This window comes from Buteo buteo, chromosome 4 (assembly GCF_964188355.1).
Source record: "Buteo buteo chromosome 4, bButBut1.hap1.1, whole genome shotgun sequence".
Classification (NCBI taxonomy): Eukaryota; Metazoa; Chordata; class Aves; order Accipitriformes; family Accipitridae; genus Buteo; species Buteo buteo.
Window position 1 is genome coordinate 10043869 of NC_134174.1, and position 19130 is coordinate 10062998.

Here is a 19130-nt window from a genome sequence, read left to right on the forward strand (position 1 = left end):
TTACAGACATTTAAAATGCAATGGGGAGAAGCCACAGTAGAGAGAAAAAAAAAAAAAATCACAAAAGCTAAACCTTTTCCTTTAAAGTAAGAAAGGAAGGTTATGCAACTGGAATCTTTTTATTCTGATCCACTTAGTAGCATGCTGTTTAATGACTCTAAGTGATAATGTACTTAAATAGTTAATTCAAGGGCTAATCCTCCTCTAAAACTGAGCTGGGAACAAAAGCTGAAATGACTTTTCGAAAGGGAGGGACGGGAGGAATTCTGACCCTTCTCCCGATAATTTACAACGTGAAACCGCGAAGCAATTGAGGAATCAGTGCACGGCACGTGGATTAAAACGCTTCCTAGAAGCGGCTAGTACTGTACATTGCCTCAACCCTCCCTGAACTTTCTCAGTAAATACAGCAGCCTGACAGCCTGGCTTCCCCGCTGGGTGGATCCTGCAACTCCAGGAGGGAATGGCACTTCTTGTTTTTAATTAGCAAAGGTGAAAGGTGAATTAAAACTAGCTGTTTGGCAAGTCAGAGCAAGGGGCTGAGTTCTGAAGAGCACCAAGGAGGAGGGTGCTTTCTTCTTTTTTTTTTTTTTTTTTTTTTTTTTTTCCCTCTCCCTCCTTCTCTGAATGAATTGCCTTGCAGGAGGGACTGAAAATACAGCTTCTTCCTGAATCCACTGGCAGAGTTACTAAAGAGAGCTCAAGACACAACACTGCAGAGTAACGCCTCGGAATGTCCTCGCACTTTATAAACAATTGTCCTAGGGAGGGAATATTTTTACATGACATTTGCACAGCTTGACAAATGGCTAGCTGAGGCTGTGTGCATCTCTGATGAATGTTGAATTTCCCATAGAGATACCCCACAAACTGACCAAAGAGAGAGATCTAACTGCACTGGGAAAGTAGAAGTGGAACTTGGAGCCTTAAAAAAAACCCACCAAAACAACAAACAAACAGCAGCAGTTAAGTGAAGAACGCAAGAATTTGATCTTGGGCAGGATGGCATCTGCCCAGGACCTTTTAATCCTGGCACTATATGGCTTGTTACTAGAGTTACCGACTGGATGTCATGCAACAGATACGAGGCAGCCAAGGTTACGTCTGTCACATAAAGGTAGGTCAGTGTGTCAGGTTTTTAAAGACTTTATGCTAATGCAAGTTCATTGACTTCACCGAATGTATTGCATAGGGGTTAAATTATGGTCCTTTGACAGGGTAAAATATTTCTGTTAAGAAAACTGGTGAATTGTTTCCTTGTGCTAAACTGCATCCATAACTAAGTTTACTGAATTCAGGAAGATTTAAGGCACTTACAGTGGTGATTTTAAGCTACTGAAATATTCTTCTACCTGAAAGTGTATTAGATTTGCTTGTCATTCTGTCTTACCCTCCATGCTATAAGAAGGATGTCTGGTGTCTAATAAGAGGGAAAGAAATAGAGAAGATAACCTGAAATTATTGCTGAATAAATATACTCTTGTGCATCAAGTAACCCTTAAACAATTAAATGTCTGTTTCACTTTTAGAATTCTATCTATCTACAAATATAGCTAAGGCAAAAAGACTGAATTCCTGTGCAACCATATGATTCATTTTCTAAACTAGCAAGTGTCATCACACTATAATTAAAATGACTAACTGCCAATGTAAGTCTGCTTGCAGTTTAACTGAGTTACCCAAAGAAAAAAATGTCATTTTTTCTGACATATGAATGTAGAGTACTTATAACTTTTTTTGGTTTAAATTATTTAAGTTTCAGTTTACCTGAAGCCTGAATCATTCTTCCTTAGCTTCTTCAGGGTATCTCCTTGTTCAGGTCTGGATTGCATGTGATTTAAACTCTTCCCTATGATTTGGTTTGAATCCTGTGTATATATAAAAATACCTGTGCACAACCATGACATTTCAGTTCTCTGCAGCAGTCTATGCATTTGTAGATGATGTCTCAGAAGTATACGACAGGCAGTTATTGCAGTAGGAGTGAAAAATGTAAGTGTGCAAGATAAATTGAAGATTGGCCAATCAGTAATGTTTTGCTGTTACCTCTTATGCAAAGATGAAAAGAAAATGCCTTTTTGCTGACATAGTTGGGAATGAGCAAATGCTAATTTACTCAAGAACATTTCTGTGGTTATGAAAGTGATAACTAAGCTGCATCAGTGTGAAGTACATTAGAATACCTATTTTAAGTATGGCTAAGAATTAGCATCAGCTATACAGCTCCATGTGTAGACAGCTTTAGTCTAAACAAGGTTTAATTGTGTTTTATATAGCAAGCTAAATTACCAATTATAAAGAAAGGAGAAGCTGAATAGGATAATTGGTCTGAATGTCTTGCTAGGAAGCTATAAGAAATGGGGTTTGCTTTTATAGGGCTGTGAAACACATTTTAAAGAAAGAAAGATTTGTCATGGAAAGCTGTCTTGTAAGTAAACAATTAATTGCTCTCAATGAAATAAATTATATGACCGCTTTTAATATATAAACCACTTCTTTTTTTAGCCTATGGTTTCAGAGTACAGCAGGAATGAGTGACAAATGCTGATTATATAATCCTTTCACATCTCTCTACTGTTGAAAACGTGCATTTGAACATTGATTTATTTCTAGGTGTAATTACTAAGTCTATCATTATTATTGATATTTGTTTGCTTGCGATGGGGTAAGGGAGATGAGAAAAGCACAGTAAAGGAGACAAATAGACCTACTGTTACGTTGGTTCAGGACTTTGGCTTAGCTGCCAGTTCTGGCAAGCTCCCCGCTATGGTGCTGCGACTATTAACTGCTTCTGTGCTCACTTGTAGAAGTAATTGTTTTTCCGCTGGTTGGAATCAGTGTACATTTCACTGCATACTACTTCCATTTTCAGCAGGGAGCCAGTAATTTGGCCATAACACATCACAACTCTTGATATTTTCAAGGAGAGTTTAAAATACCCATTTCTCACAGAAGGCCAAACCTCCCCTGCCTCATGTCAGGTCACTCAGATCCAATGACACAGGAAAATGCATCCCAGGTAAAATCTCTGTCACCAACACGCACATCACCATCTTGTATTTTGCCTTGTACAAAACCCTGTAGCGTTTTTCACACTTCTGAAATGTGGCTGATTTTACAAGCTGCGTAGCAGCCAGTGAGAGCCTGACCACATCTCCTGAGCCAAAGGTTCGGAACGACATACCTGCCTGCACCCTGGGAACAGCTATCGCAATCCTCCCAGCCAAAAGAATGTAGTGACCAAGCATGAAGACAATGAGTAAATGTCGTTGCTGTATTCCCTAATCAAACAGGAACAGCAGGAGGGTCCCTCATCTTAATTGCCTTTCCTCCAGAGAAAGGCTGCTGTGGGTACCAGCCCCGCAGAGGGCAGCTGGGAGGAGGCAGCCTGCACCCCCTTCGCCAAACTGCTCCAGCCTCTCCTGCGAGTTGCCGTGTGGTACAGACGGTGAAGCCCGTATGTGTACATTTTCACTGTGGAGTAGCTGTAAATTCAGTTAAAAATTTCACTGCAAAACCCCGGAAACATGAAAGCAAGCGTGCCTGCTCACCGCCTCCCTTTGTAACTGTGGATGCTGGCGGTTAATTGGGATTCAGGCCGTTGCAAGATAGGCTAGTGCTGACTGGGATGGTAAGTTAAAAGCTTCTGTGAGGAGTATGATGAGGTTTATGGACATGAGTTTTTTTGTTAAGAAAGAAGTATTTAAAACTAGTCTGTTTTAAAATCTTGTTTCTTTAAAGGGCCAAGAGAAGCCTTCCACAAATGAGAAACAGAGACTCTTTGATTTTTGTAAATTCAAAAATTCTTTTTTTTTTCTTTAAAAGTGATGCTCAGTGGAAGTGTGGTGAACTGACAGTGAAAGAGAACTTTTTGCTCTCCCAGCAAACCAGGCTTCACCTGCAGCGCACATATGCCTCCAAACCCACTGCAGCAAGATCAGGTCCTAACCCTTGTGCAGAAGGGTCGCCTGATGGATAGGAATACCACAATCCCCTTGCCAATTAAGGGATATATTGTGCAACCCCTGTTTGACTCTATGGCCATTTACTCAGCTTCAGTGGGAGTTAATGAAAGTCCTGCATTCTTGAACTACTGTTAAACCTGTCAAGTTAATGCAAACTGTAAGGGTGATTTTTGGTAAGGTAGAGGATGGTCTTTATTCACAGTAAACTCAAACTTGAGAATTTTGCCATTCCTTTATATGGGATTAGAATTAAACCTACAACCACCTAACAGTCATTTTATGGTTCTAACTTCTTTTTTTTATTAAGCTGAACTACATTTATATCCAGGACTTGAAGGTGTTTTCCTCAAACTGTCAGGTTGTGTCTATCAGAAAATTTACACTGCAATTAATACCACTTGTGCTATTAGCGGCAACAGTTGTGCTAAAGGTCAGTGTTTGACAATGACCAGTGAAGATCTTGCTTGAGGTAATAACATAGTCCAATAGCTTCATGTTGGTTTGTAGAGATAAAAATGTATTATCACTCACTCAGTATTACAGAGAAATAATGTTTCTACATTATTAAGTTATAGGTTGACAACTACATTTAAAAATCATTAGCTCATTTTATGTACAGTACAGGCTCTGCCTAATGAGGTGTTAATAGAAGCCAAGCTTCAGCCCCTGTTCTTTATAGGCTGCTGGTTAAATTCTTTCCCAGTATCCCACAGTTCCAGTTCTCGCAATGGGAAATATATAATTAAGGTGAAATCAGCACACACTGCATGTTAAAAAGAAACTGTTTACATTGCAGATTGAAATGGATTGGGTTTCCAGAGGACAGGAGGGATATATTTATATAAGCCTAACAGAGCTACACTAGAAGCATGTAGGCCTGAAGAGCTCATGAAGGATGTAATTGTATAATTCAAGCATTACGCATGGCTTGCAATGTATTTCTAACTGGTTTTTTTTTCCCCCTGGTTTGTGAATATGGTAAAAAGCAAAGGTAACATAACATGAAAATGGGATGTTGAGCCCTTCCAACTTTGTTGCTGCAATGGGATCTGGCATATCCAGTTATGTGCAGAGATTTGCAGATCTTAAGGGATCTGCTTTCTGTTTTACCCTTTTACATTGCTCTTGAGTGACTTGAGGGATTTTGGCATCATCTGATCTCAGGTTGTGTAGCTATGCACAGGCCACTGTTCTTGTCTGGAAAAGGTACGGTTAAGTAGCAGTTGTGCCTCCCTCATCCATCTAAATATCTCCCTTTTACCTGCTGTGGGAACTGCTTGCTACTTTCTATATTAGAGTCAAGCTGCAGCAGGCAGAAGGAACAGACTGAATTTAGAAGGAAATAATCTGGGTTAGAAAATTTATTTGCCAGGCATAAATATTTCAAACAATAGCAACAGATGACTAAGGAAGGGAGAGCTGAAATGTTGCAGAAGAAAAGTGATACTCTCCATGTTCATATACAAATTTTAATATGTAGAATGTGTAATATAAAACATTTAATGTATAAGAGTTTATGATTGTTAGGGCTGGCTAATCATCTTTGAGGGCTGCTGAGGTCTGTTACAGCAGAAAAAATGTTTCATTGCCATTTGCAGGAGCCAGACTTTCAGCACACCTACTTTAACTTCCTTGATAATTGTAATTTAGAATTAATTTTAATTAACACTAAGAGTTTCATCACGCTTATCCATGATATCTTACTGTGTCTGTTCTCTAGCTAGGTGGCAGCAAAATTTACTCAGGGACTAATGACTAAATTGAATAACAAAAATGTAGTGAATTTTTAGACAAGCATTTCAGAATTCTGAAGTAGGTAAATATATCTAGTGCAAGTATAGTATTTTCAATTAGTAATCACCTGGCCACATAAATCATGGCTAATTAATGACTAGCCACATAGCCCATAACTGAATCATGACTGGTTCAATTTCATGCATGAAAATGTTTCTATTTTTAACAGCTTTCACTGTAATAGAATTTTGGGTTTGAATGACTAGGAAAGACTGGTCTTCCTACCAAGGCAAATTCAAATTCAGGAAAGATGTTAATTCATGCTAGGTATAAATCACCTTGAATCTGTACCGGTATAAGGATTTGGCTTGTGGTCTATGCTTACATATAGTTCAGAGAAGTCTGTATAAAAAAAGATAAATGATTATGTGTATGTATATGCACACACATATGTAACTATAAAATATGTGTGTGTGTATATATAACAGATTGAAGTTTGGATTTTTCTTACAGTGAATTAAAGAGCAGTATAATCCTGAGGGTGTAGGAACTAAAGACCTGTATTATCCTGTATTATGGCCCCAGGTCTAAATGTGTTTGTGTATAAGGGCTGATAACCAGAATTACGAGTGTTTGGAAAAACCACGTGACAAGCAGCCTCTTCTTCGTACCCAGATTCTCGAGGCCACATAGAACTCAATGTCGGCTTAGAAATGTCTCAGGGAAAGATACACAAATATTTCTGGGCCACTTGTGGGGTAGAGAGGAGAGGTTTTGCATCCCTTCTCCCACTGGAGAGACAACTGATTCTTTACCAACAATTAGGACAAGATTTAGGTTTATTATTCATCCATATCACAAGAGGTGCCTGGCAGCAAGTTCAGGAGTATTTCCAAGTAATCCTAGAGGGACTTGCTCACCAAGACAGGAATTTCTTGGCAGAGAATCCATGCTAGTTCCTTCCATAACTGCATTTTGTTGACAAAGGCTTCTGTAAGTATTGCTGTAGCAGAACTCTGAAGTGATAAGCACCACCACCGGGGATGCAAGAAGCAGATTGTTTGCTGCGTAACATCAATCACTTTCCTGCTTTTGCTTTAAAGAACTAAGTACCATCTGAAGGTGCAAGACCAGAATATCCTGCATGCTGCTGCTTCTATGCAGCTACCTCCCTGCTTTCAAAGTGATAACGCCATCTGCTATTTTAAACTCTTCATCAGATATTGTACTCATCATTATTTCACTGAGAGCAAGTGTTATATTTTACTTAAATGAAAACAGGATTAATGCTGTTTGTATGATTTACAGGGTGCTGTGCAAGGGCGAGTATCTGTGTCAGGCCTTTCAAGAAACTTGTGGTCAATAAATATTCTAAAAGTGTGCAATGGGAATACTAAATATTATTCAAACTGGCTTTCTTCATGTAGCCAGGCAAACATGATGAAGTTATAGCATGCAGCCAGCATTAATTAGAAAAATCTTCATTTCTTAAAGAAATTCATAGCCTGCAGGGATAAAGATAATAATCTTTGTTCTACAGAAAAAAGCCCTCTTAACTTGAGGGTACTATTTTAAATGTTTTGTGTTGGTTAGTTAATGTTTGGCATTTAAATAATCAGTTAAGGATTCATGATTAAACACGAAAGAAAATGTTAAAAGAGAAAAAGAATGAAAATATTGCATTATAAAAAATCTGTAGTGTAGTATGATTATAATTCCAAACTCCTGTAAAGAAAGGACATAAATAACTTTGAAGACACAATATTTGAGAAGTTTAAAAATCTTTACATTGATGAAAAATGTAAATTGCCATCAGCGAGATTCAGTTTGAGGAACTGAATAAGTTTACTACGTACATTAAAACAAATAAAACCATAATGATCGTCTCAGAGCATAGTTTCAAAAACAAATGTTACCAACCTATTGTTTCCCCACTTTTATCATCTCACATTGACAAATTCCTTTTTCCCTTGATCTTTCTGGGTTCTTCTGATCATCCTCAAGGCTACAAATTCTTATTTTGGAAAAGATATTTCACCTTGTTAATGAATTCAATTGAAGACTGACTTCACTATGTTTCTCTTCTAAGCATCTTCTGTTAGTTTTGATGAAGCTATAAATTGATATGCTTTCACTCATGCTGCATCCTTTGGCAAACTGTTTTATAGAAGTTTAAAGACTTTTTTTTTCCTTTCAAAACAATGCAAAGCAGGAACATATCATTATGTATTCAGCTTTTTCTTACCCTGTGATGATTTTCATGCCTATAAAAATCACCTAAGCAAAAGTGTTTTGAGATAATTTTTTTTTGTTTAAGAAACAACATTACAAATACAAGGAGGCATTTCTCTGTGACTTTTCTTGACGTTAGGCCTTTTCAGAGGATTTGTAAATTGCAACACATTACGATCAGGCATCTGGATACACTGTTTAGCTGCACTGCTCTAGGTCAATATATCATCTTAGTGATGAGTCTTTGTTTCTCTTCTAGTCTACTCTCATTCTTATTTCACGTGTAATTTGCAGGACCTCCGGAATATAATAGCATGTCAAAGGTTCCTTTTACAGTTTCTGTGCAAGTATGTACAGGAGGTCTGTAACCACAAAGATGTCAACAAAGTGATGCCTGCCAAACATCTTGGCCCTGGCATGACACACAGACTGCGTGTGTAGCCAATAGCTGCAAAACTTGGATCACTGGTGTAGCTGAAAAATAATTTTTGATGGAATAAAGTTGAATCTCATCTTTAAATTACTTTTTATTAGTCTCAGGTGAAAGAAGATAATTGGTAGTTGTTTATGTCATGTCTTGACACCCTGTCTCAAAATAGTACTTGGTATGCTTTATTAGCTCTTCTGTCAATCAGAATCTGCTCAAATCTCCCAGTTACATATCATGACCTAAGAAATGTCCTTGAATGCAGTGCAAGGTTTCAGACTGAAACTTCATTTGCCTGGTGGAAGTGCCATCTGTTTACCTCATATACTTCAAGGTACAAAATCAATGAAGTTTAGCAGGAAACAGCGATAGTCTCTGCTGTGTTGTCTCTTTGCCTTCCATGGAGAAACTTGGTGCCATGACACTTTCTGTAACTCACCTGCCTGTACTGGTTGACTTCTGATACTTAGATGTCCAGTGCCAAGGAATGGATTAAAACCTGAAGTTTCCAATGTTTCTGCAGGTTAAAAAGTCAACACAAAGGAAACCCTGTAATAGTGTAATGGCAAAGACTAATTTGCCATAGACATGCAACATCTAGCTTCTAAAATTATATTACTGTTCTTAGTTGAATTTGCTTGATATGAGCTTTCATATCAGAAACCTAGTTGTGAAGGATATCTTTCCAGTCAAGGAAGCTTGTATGACAGATATGAGATTTTTGTGCTTTGTGTGATCTATTACAATATAGTTCGAAGGATCCCTATGAATATTAAATGTTAAAATACAGAACAAATAAAAGGCCAAAAGATTTCATTCATAAAAAAAACCAAAAAACCCAAACTCAACCAAACAAAGCCTGTTAGCCAAAAAAAGAAGAAAGAAAGAAGAAAAAAAAATATCACTGATGACTTCTCATATCCCCTTGGCCTGAGCAGAAGATGTTCATTATTCATAAGAATTTGATGACAGGCAACATACAGTCTTCTGACTGTGATTTGGCAGCAGCAGCTAAGAAAAAAAAAAAAGATGTTTATGATCCTTGTGAAGTCATGTTGCTTACATTTCTACTTCATCAGTACAGAGGAATTTCAGGTTTTAGGAAATTCACTCGTTCAGTACAGCATATGAAGTTTATCCTCTGTTTCTATTGCTTTAAATCCTCCAAAATATATTTACATACAAATTTAAAATGTTCTCGTCTGGATCTCTCTAGTATCATTATGGGTTTTTTTTGCAAACTATTTGCAAAATAATTCTCTAAACCAAGGAACCAGTGCTTAGAAGACAGGCATTCAAGAAGACTTCACTCCTGTTAACATCCTTAATGTATCTGTTCTCTACTTCTTCTGTGTTTATTTTTATCTAAAGGATTCCTGACTTCATACTGTGAAGCAATTGAAGCTTCTGTGGGGAGTCAAACAATGGGCTTTTTACTGTTGCTAAGTTTGCTTTATAGGCTTTTTCTTACAACACATTTGTTTAATAGGCCTAGTAAAATGGTGAATGCAGCTGTAAATATATCTTTTATTTGTTGATGTGCAATAAACATCACAGGGATGTTGGTCTTTTCTTATTCTGATCTTCCTGACACTGCTGAAAGGAAATTGTACAAAATGAATGAAAAGTGCCTTAAACCGATTGCAGAAAACAACAGTCCCCAAATACCTAAGGGTCACTACCTTGTTTCTCTTTTAACAGATGGTTTCTCCCAGCAGTGTTACTAAAACTTAATAATAGTAAAATAATAGGTTGCTTGATGTGAGGGAATTACTCCAGATAGCACTATTCACTGGGGTCATCACTGAAGGTCATTTTTCAGCCAGAAAGCTAAAGGTTAGCAAGTGTTGCTCAATTCCATGAGTTCCTGCAACTCTTTATTTATGATTAAGCTAAGTGCTTTCCCGTGGGTGTGTGGTAAAAGCCAAGAGTAAAGGAAAATAAATCCACTCCTTTATGCATTAAATATTTCATCTCAGTTGATTGAGAATGCTATGATGCAAAGCTTGAAAATATGTGTTGTCTGGGAGCCCAGAAAGACGTAAGCTGTCTTAGAGATCTTGTTCTTATTAATGTTGTTGCTGAAAAACTGTCTTGTCTTTATGTGCCTGTGTTTACATGCAGTAAGTCATTATTTTCTCTTCTCTGCTTATCTTAGGCATGGCCATGTCCTTCTGCATATTTTCAGGTTACACAAGCATCTGGGTTAGTAGTAATTTCTAAACACACTATTGAGAAGGTGTTAAAGTATTCAGCAGGTTGAGCATTTATTATAGCTCAGAACCAGGCTGTAAACAGTCCCAAGCTCTTTATTGATTCCATAGTATTCCTTGTTGAGTGCCTGAAGCTTCTGTGGGTCAACACTCAAACACTGCAATGGGTTATTTCATTTCTAAAATACTTGAATTCTTGTAAATAAAATGCTTCACATTTAGAAGATAAAAGCTTACAGTAAAAGTGGTTCTCCAACAACAGCTTTGAATGCAGCACACTGTGCTTAAATTCTACTGCTAAATATATAGAACCTTTAATACAAAAATAGAAGAGAGACCTTATTCACTGTTAGTAAGGACAATAGCAAACCTCCCACAAAATTCTGTGAGACTAAAGAGTTGACAGGATATTCCTTGTTCCTGACTTTACTCTTTGAAAGAGGTGATCCATTTGGTTGTTGCACTTTGCCTGGAAGTGTATTTCTGTCTCTCCGGAGTATAGGAGGAGAATAATGGTCAGCTTAAACCAGAAGCCTAACTTACACTCAAATAAAAGTATGTGAGATGGATTTGGGATGAATGTCTGATGATAGGTCTAGGACATTACACATACAAGGATAAAACCCTTTAACTGAGAATGACTTACTGCGGAGCGTATAAGCTGCAGCACTATTGCCTTGATAAAGTATAAGTGAAGAAATTATTACTAAGTAGTATGTCTTTGATCTAATAATGGTCTGAAAGATGAGGCCAAAGGTGTAGTCACTTGAGCAATGACTTGCGCAATGTTAAGTGGCAACCGTAGCTGCTGGACACAGCTATCTCTGGACCACACTAGTGACTCAGATGTGTCCTGCATCTGCGTCAGTGCACAATATGCTGACTTTGTTTAAGCACAGTATACTGATTTAGGTTAAGCATGATATGCTGACTTAGGTTAAGCATGACATGCTGACTTAGGTTAAGCAGCTTTCAGAACAGTTTATACTAAACTGATGAACTATCATATTGAAATAGGTGAGCCTCTCACAGCTGCCTGCCAGAGCTCAGCTATTTTCTGGCCAAGAAGCAGTAATAAACAGAGATTATATACAAGCTGTTTAAGCTATTTCCACTGCACACAAAGTGGCCTTATAGACCATATCCTAAAACTTTGATTCTATAAATACTTGATCGTGTGTGTACCTTTAATCAGACAAATGACTCCATTGATTAAAACTTCAAGTTGGGGTTTGTTTGCAAGATCAAAGTCTAAGGCACAGATTCTTTGTGGCCATCCCTGTAGCATGATTGATTAAAACCAATCATGACAAAAGTTGTTCTATTTTGCCCATACCCCAGGCATTGCAAAGCAACATGAAACTCTGACAATTTTTGATTTATGTGTATAATTTCACTTTCCTTTTTATTCTTTGGTTAAAACACTTATGAAAAGGCTTGAGACTTACAACTTGCCATGCTCCTTTGTTATAAGGATTTTTTTTTTTTTTTTTTTTTTTTTTCCCCCAGAAAATGCTTCTTTGAGGATTCTGTAGAGCACTGGAATATGTGTGGGTACTTGTCATTTAGAATTGTGAAATAGATGTTACAAGTGCTACATATGGTCTCTGTAATTTTCTTGACATGGAACAACCCCTTACTTTGTTAGAAAATGCAACAAATTACTTCATAATATCAGGTTAATGGATTGGATTTTTTTTTTTTTGTGGTTTCACATTTACTGCTTTAATGTGTAATAGCACTAAAACCCTTCAGCTGTAAAATTAGATCTCTGTGCTGTTGAAAACTCCTTGTACTCTTAATTTAAAAGTAGAACAAACCAAAAAAATTACAGCATGGAGATTTGAAAATAATAATAACTGATATTTATACATTCTTGTGAAACAACTCCTGAAGTATGCTGTGAATTTGATAGCAGCATAGAAATGCTCTAGCTTGGGATTGTTGAAAAGTAACAGACATATTGACACGTACTGATATCTGATACTATTGCCTGGGAGTGTTGCAGGACCCATGGGGAATATCTGAGAGTTAAAGTTGTCATGTCTTAGCATGTTTCATATTTTAAATTATGTAAACTATAAATTAACACGAAGAAAGTAGATTTCTAATCTATGTCAAAGAGGTGCTTCAGAGTTTTTCTGAATTAGTCATACCTTATATCCATGACTGTAGTCCTGCCACAACCTTGTTGGTGTGGTTTGGCTTCTGTGTTTAACTGTTCACAACATGATGGTAAGTTCCTACAGATGTCGATTTCTGTACAAACTCTGTCTCAGTGGTTTTGCTTTATAAGTGTTTGGTCCTTCAGTCTGTAAGGTCTGCTCTTGCCAGACATTGTAATTTTGACGCAGAGGTTAGCTATTACCACATCCACCTGAGTCCCATAATTACGGTTGTAACTGCATTACAGTAGCACAGGGTAATAACTTGTTTCTGTTGGCATCTTGGAGTTCTGCAGGTGCTTTCACAGGGATTGTAATAATGCTGATACTACTTAGTCACTACAGGATTGTTTACAGACTTTAAAAAAATGCATCTGAGAGCACTAAAGGGTGGAGATAGATCCTCAGAGCAGCTTGCATAATTGGATTAGAAAGCGTTCAGGCTGACCTTAATGTTGTTGATTGGACTAGACTTGTTTTTTACCCTTGTAAAGACCTCACACCAGCTGAAAACATAGATGGTGAACTTCAATAAAGACCTCACAACTGCTGGTCACTATCTTAGATGATGAACTCCAGACATCTGATGTCATGCTTATAGAAGCTATAGTACCTGTAAAATATGTGTGCAATTTTAAACCAAATCCTTTTATAATTAAAATATTTATTTTGGAAAAGAAGAGTTACAGTTCTTTTCTTTCACTGAGAGTTTTTCTTCTGGGCTGATGTTCTTTTCTTTCATTGAGAGTTTTTCTTCTGGGCTGATTTGATCACCAATAATGTGTTAATAATCCATTAGATTTGAGAAATCTGTATTCACTTTGAAGTTTTATGAAAAGCTTTCAACAAGCTCCTGGGATCCTCAAGTATTTAAGTCCTTCTAAATCTCATAAATTTTTCCCAGTAGAACTATCTAACCTAAATGTGAGAATAAAACTTCCTTCCAACTACCTATTGTTTTGCCTAGTGAGACTGAAATACCTTCGAGCAGCATGACACCAGCAAAGAAATATTAACAAGGACATGCCTCAATACGAGGCAGTCGTTAAAGCAGAAAATAAACACGAAAAGTGAAAGAAATGTATTCTAGTCTCCTATATGCTTATATCTCACATCCCTTGGGCTTTCTCTGGTTTTTCTCCTACTGAAATGATCTGAGATCTTCTCTTTATCAGAAGCTTTTTTAGTATCTCCACTTCTTACCAAATCACTTAATCCTTCCAAAGGCATACTCACCTTTCCTCATCCCTAATGTTTTCCTACTGCAGCTCACATAATGGTATCCCAGGCACTAAAGTCTCCCTTATAGCAACTATCTCCCTCCCATGTAACCTTCAACAGTATTCCTGGAACTCTTTATAGCCATTAGCCACTGTTTTGGCTCCCTTGGTGGACCAAAAGTAGCAGAGGTATGACCAGTTGCCTGCTAATTGAATTAACTGGTAATGACTTTGTTCTCCCTTTTCGTTAAGGAACTAATAGAGTATCTCCATTTCTTAAGTACTGATTTTCATGAAACTTGGAAAAACTTAATTCTTTTTTTAGACTGCCCTTACTCTCTACCTTTTTCCCAAGAAATTTGAAATTGGTGAGAGGGATCTCATGTGTCAAAGAGAATAAACTGATAAATGGATTGTGTCACCAATGAGCAGACTGATCAAGAAAGCCTAATTTTCTTAGGAAACTAGACTGTTGCTTTCATCATAAGAGAATCAAATAATCTTTACAACGATAGATCATAATCCTTTCCTTTTAGTCATTTCAAATTGGTATTTCTCTAGTGAAGTCAGATAACCTACTGTCAATTCAGTGGCAAGGCAATTATCTTTTCCAATAGTTCCTATGGAAATTTCAATCTTCTGTGTTGCAGGTAGCTGTTCCTAGGAAGTCCAGCTGATCCCCAAGCACAATTTAGGCAGAAGATATTTTCTTATTACATGAGTTAAAGGCACTAGGTCTGAGTTCTTAAGGATTAAAAGGATTAAAAGTAATAAATATGTAGGATTTGGCTATTATTTTTTTTGTCCTTTACCAGTAATTGGAGAAAGTGCAATAAATGAGTATTTTGAAGAGATTTTCTGTGATACTCCCTGCTTTCAGATGGGTTGGGATTAATATCCCAGCCCTTCCCTGTAGGATTTTGACCTGATCTTATTCCCAGGGGAGTCTTGGATATGTACACACATGTGGAGCTTTCTAGAGAGAGAACATTAAAGCAAGAAGCCAAGAAATGAAGAAAGCTGCCCAGGTTGATATAGTGTTAAAGGAAAAGAACATCTAGAAAAAAAGACCACATAAGTTCTATATGACTGTGGAAGATGAAAGAGTCCTTACTAGAAAAACTTATGGACTGGGAATGTTAGAGAAGACCAGATAGCTAGCACAGTGAGACACAGTTTTAACTAACCTAAATCAATCCCACTATATCAGTATCAGCTAGTTTTCACCAAAAGACTTGGTAACATGAACAGTAAAAAAAAAATAAAATGCTTATCAGGCTAGTAGCTGGTGATTATGTAGACAAGCAAGATTAAAAATAAAATCTATGGGTATCTGAGCATATTCTAATTTAGGAGTAATGACAAAAAAACATTCTCTGTTTACTTTGTATTATCTTAGATGGTGTTACTCAACTCTGAGTGATAAACTATTAATAAATTGGTTTATGTTGTGCTAACAAGCAGTTTTATTTATCTGTAACCTCCAAAGTACTTACGTACAGCAGCATTTTAAGTGCTTTGAGATACTAAGTCAGATAAATTAACCTTTTTCCTTTTATTGATTGTATTGTAAATGCATTCCAAAGATTCTAGTGTGCTGATGAAACCAAATTTCTCCTGAAGCTGTTGCCATCTATTCTTTTGTAATGTTCATCTAGATACTGTTAATTAACTTCAATTTTGCATATAGTTTAGGAATGTTAAAACATTGTCTCTCAATTTCCAGAAACAGTAACAACACTTTTAAAGAGAAAATAACAGGTGTTGTCTTTCAATTCTAATCTCCACAAGAATGCTTATTTTTGCTAGCAGATAATTATTTAATTCAAAAATTCCATATGAACTGTTTTAGCAATGCTGAGACTTCCATATTAATAAATTGAGCTACAGTATTTTTCTCTGAAGTCCTAGGTTCTGAAATCTAAAAATTTTTAAGACTATAAGGATTAGTTTTTTCAAATTATAGTGTTCAACACTGCAAAGAGTTCTTGGAAACAGAAACCCCAAACATTGCAAAAAAAAAGGACAGTAAATTGAATGATCGTCGCGTTTATTTCCTGAAATATTACATGCTTTTTTGGAAAGTCTGATCCCCTGTTTTAAGAGTGCCCAATTTTGGCAAAATTGCTTTTTGTTGCAAGTCAATAAGTACTAATAAATCCTTAATACATTATCAGTGAGTTTAAGTGATACTTTTTCTCTAGGACAGAGGCTTACCATTACTACTTGAAACAAGTATGTCTTGAACAGATATTTGCTTAAATTATTGTGGTGAAGAACAACTGTAAGGAAGTGTTCAGGTGCTCATTTATTGCAAGGCAGTCCAGGTGACACATACCTTCTTCTGCAGACTGTTTTCTGGGTTTGAGTTTGACTATTCATTCTTCAGATTCTACTGTACCTTTGCAAATCACAAGCGCAGGACTCTGGAACACACTCAGTTTGCAAAGGTTTAGCAAGTCACATGGCATCTGGGTGCATGTTCATGGCCTGCAGCAAATATAAATTAAAGCAACTTCACAGAATCATAGTAATTTGGGGCCAAAATTACTTTGATTCTGAGGCATCCAGTTATCACAAGTCAGTTGATGTATGTTAACTTGTCATCTCCTCATAACTTGGTCATGCATCAAATCCCCATCAGTTCATCTGTCATGGTTGGTTCTCTTCTGCTGGCCTCAGTGGGCTGTTTCTTTTTTTTTTGAATGGTTTCTGCTTGACACACACAAAAACATTCAAGACTATTGCTGCTTTGCTTTGTGAGGTTTTTTTAATTTATTTTCCTGATTCTTCAAGGTCAAGAAATATGTAAGATTGGTATCATGTGTTTATGTAACTTCCAGCTAGTTACACAAGGATTTAAATTAACTTTAAATAATTTTGGTCCTTTTTATTTTATTTTAGTATATGTTTTGCTTTTGGTTTTGAATCTCTTCTGAAGTTTCATATCATAAGGTTAATTTTTTTCTTTTTTCTTTTTCTTTTTTAATATTTTTCCTCCTCTAAGAGAGCCAAATTTAATTCTGATGTGGTCACTATTACTTAATGTCTCAAGTATAATTACTTTTTCAATTTTTGACTAACATTTCCTTTGATTTGTTCCAAAACAAGCCATTCCAAGAAGGAATCATTTAACATGCAAATAGAACTTCCTTAAGTGTTTTGTTTTTTTTTTTTTTTATTATTCCAGATGATCGGTTTACAAAAGCAATGTCCAAGACATTTTCTAATGTAATATTATTCTTTTGTGTGGCCTCACTGATCTCAGCCAAGACCGTGTCATTAACATTCTCTCCAGTAGTAGTACCATATCTTTATGGTACTCTCCATATTCTCTACAGACATCAGTTTAAGAAATAAATGCATTTCTCATATTTTAGAATATATTTACTCTGTTTCAACAGTTGTATTTGTTATGTACAGGTTCTTCTTTGTAGACAAGAGCAGTCTTTCTACCCATTCTTTTGTGGCATATGTCTCTTGCTCAATTTTGGAGGAGGTCTGGATGAGGAAAAACTTGCAACTTATTATGAACAGAGGATTTTCTGTCCTGTCTTATTTTCTTGAGTGGACCTTCCTTTTACTATATTTCAATATGAAATTGAGGATACGGAAAGAAAGCATTAAATTTTCAAGTCAAGGTAGAGGATTTACTTTGACTTACTAAACCAATTTAGTGCAAAAGAAATCAGTTAATTTTAATAAGTTATTACATTTTAATTGCACATGCTTAAAACTTCTAGAAACTATCACTTTTTATTTAGGGTAATTTTTATTTAAAGTCTAGATAAGGAGCAGGTATACCAAAATGAGTTGTTTTGTTATTGGAAGATACTGGATGTTGACAATGTAATGAATGAAGCACAGCACTGAAGCGGTACTATATCAGTGTTCCTGGTAGCCTGATTCACAAAATCTATCAGCATTAGAAGACCTTTTCATTCTGTACAGTATTAAACCTTTAGTTCTGCTGTAGATGGATTTAAGGAAGATTTCAAAAGGTAATTAAGTTGTTCTTAAATAGAGCTTGATTTGTTTAGAAAAATATTTATGTAACTAAACAGTAAAAATAGTGGAAATAAGTATGTTATTGATTATTACTCCTTGCACAGCTTATGTTTCAGTGTACATGCACAGCTTATGTTTTGATATATATGGAATGCTACAGGGTTGGGGAAGAGTGGCTGGAGAGCTGCCCGGCAGAAAAGGACCTGGGGGTGCTGGTCACCAGCCGGCTGAGTATGAGCCGGCAGTGTGCCCAGGTGGCCAAGAAGGCCAACGGCATCCTGGCCTGTATCAGACATAGTGTGGTCAGCAGGACTAGGGAAGTGATTGTCCCCCTGTACTTGGCACTGGTGAGGCCGCACCTCCAATACTGTGTTCAGTTTTGGGCCCCTCACTGCAGGAAAGACATTGAGGTGCTGGAGCATGTCCAGAGAAGGGCAACGAAGCTGGTGAAGGGTCTAGAGCACAAGTCTTATGAGGAGCAGCTGAGGGAACTGGGGTTGTTTAGTCTGGAGAAAAGGAGGCTGAGGGGAGACCTTATCGCTCTCTACAACTACCTGAAAGGAGGGTGTAGTGAAATGGTGGTTGGTCTCTTCTCCCAAGTAACAAGCGATAGCCTCAAGTTGTGCCAGGGGAGGTTTAGATTGGATATTAGGAAAAATTTCTTCACTGAAAGGGTTATCAAGCACTGGAATAGGCTGCCCAGGGAAGTGGTTGAGTCACCATCCCTGGAGGTATTTAAAAGACTTGTAGGCATGGCACTTAGGGACATGGTTTAGTGTTGAACTGGTATTGTTAGACTAAGGGTTGGACTCAATGATTTTAGGGGTCTTCTCCAACCTAAATGATTCCATGTTTCCATATTTTGTGGTGTTTGAAAAGACACAGGGCCTACTTTTGTTTCAACCCTGTCTATATGGCCCTAATCCCATGCTTCAGGCCCTAGACTACTTTTTGCAGGTGAGAAGAGATTTTTTTTTCTCTTGATTGATAATTTGGGTTCAAGTTTTAAATTATTTTTTTTTCCTAGGGGTTTTTTTTTTCCTCCTCCTTTCTTTTAAGGAGCACTGGAGAATAGCAACAACTAGAGGCAGACTTCATGCTCCTCGTGGCATGAAATTGTCAGGTACCTGTTTGTTATGTCCTTCTGACATAATCAGGATTAAATG

General features: G+C 37.0%; 1 protein-coding gene across 1 annotated transcript in view; it reads left to right on the forward strand.

Annotated features, from left to right (window-relative positions):
• Nucleotides 1-996: 996 nt before the first annotated feature.
• SEMA3E (semaphorin 3E) overlaps nt 997-19130 on the forward strand; it is a 146654-nt gene continuing 128520 nt past the window's right edge. The window contains exon 1 of the mRNA XM_075024733.1: nt 997-1117. Coding sequence (XP_074880834.1) covers nt 1003-1117 — 115 coding nt within the window. The 5' untranslated portion in view covers nt 997-1002. The remainder of the gene's footprint in view (nt 1118-19130) is intronic.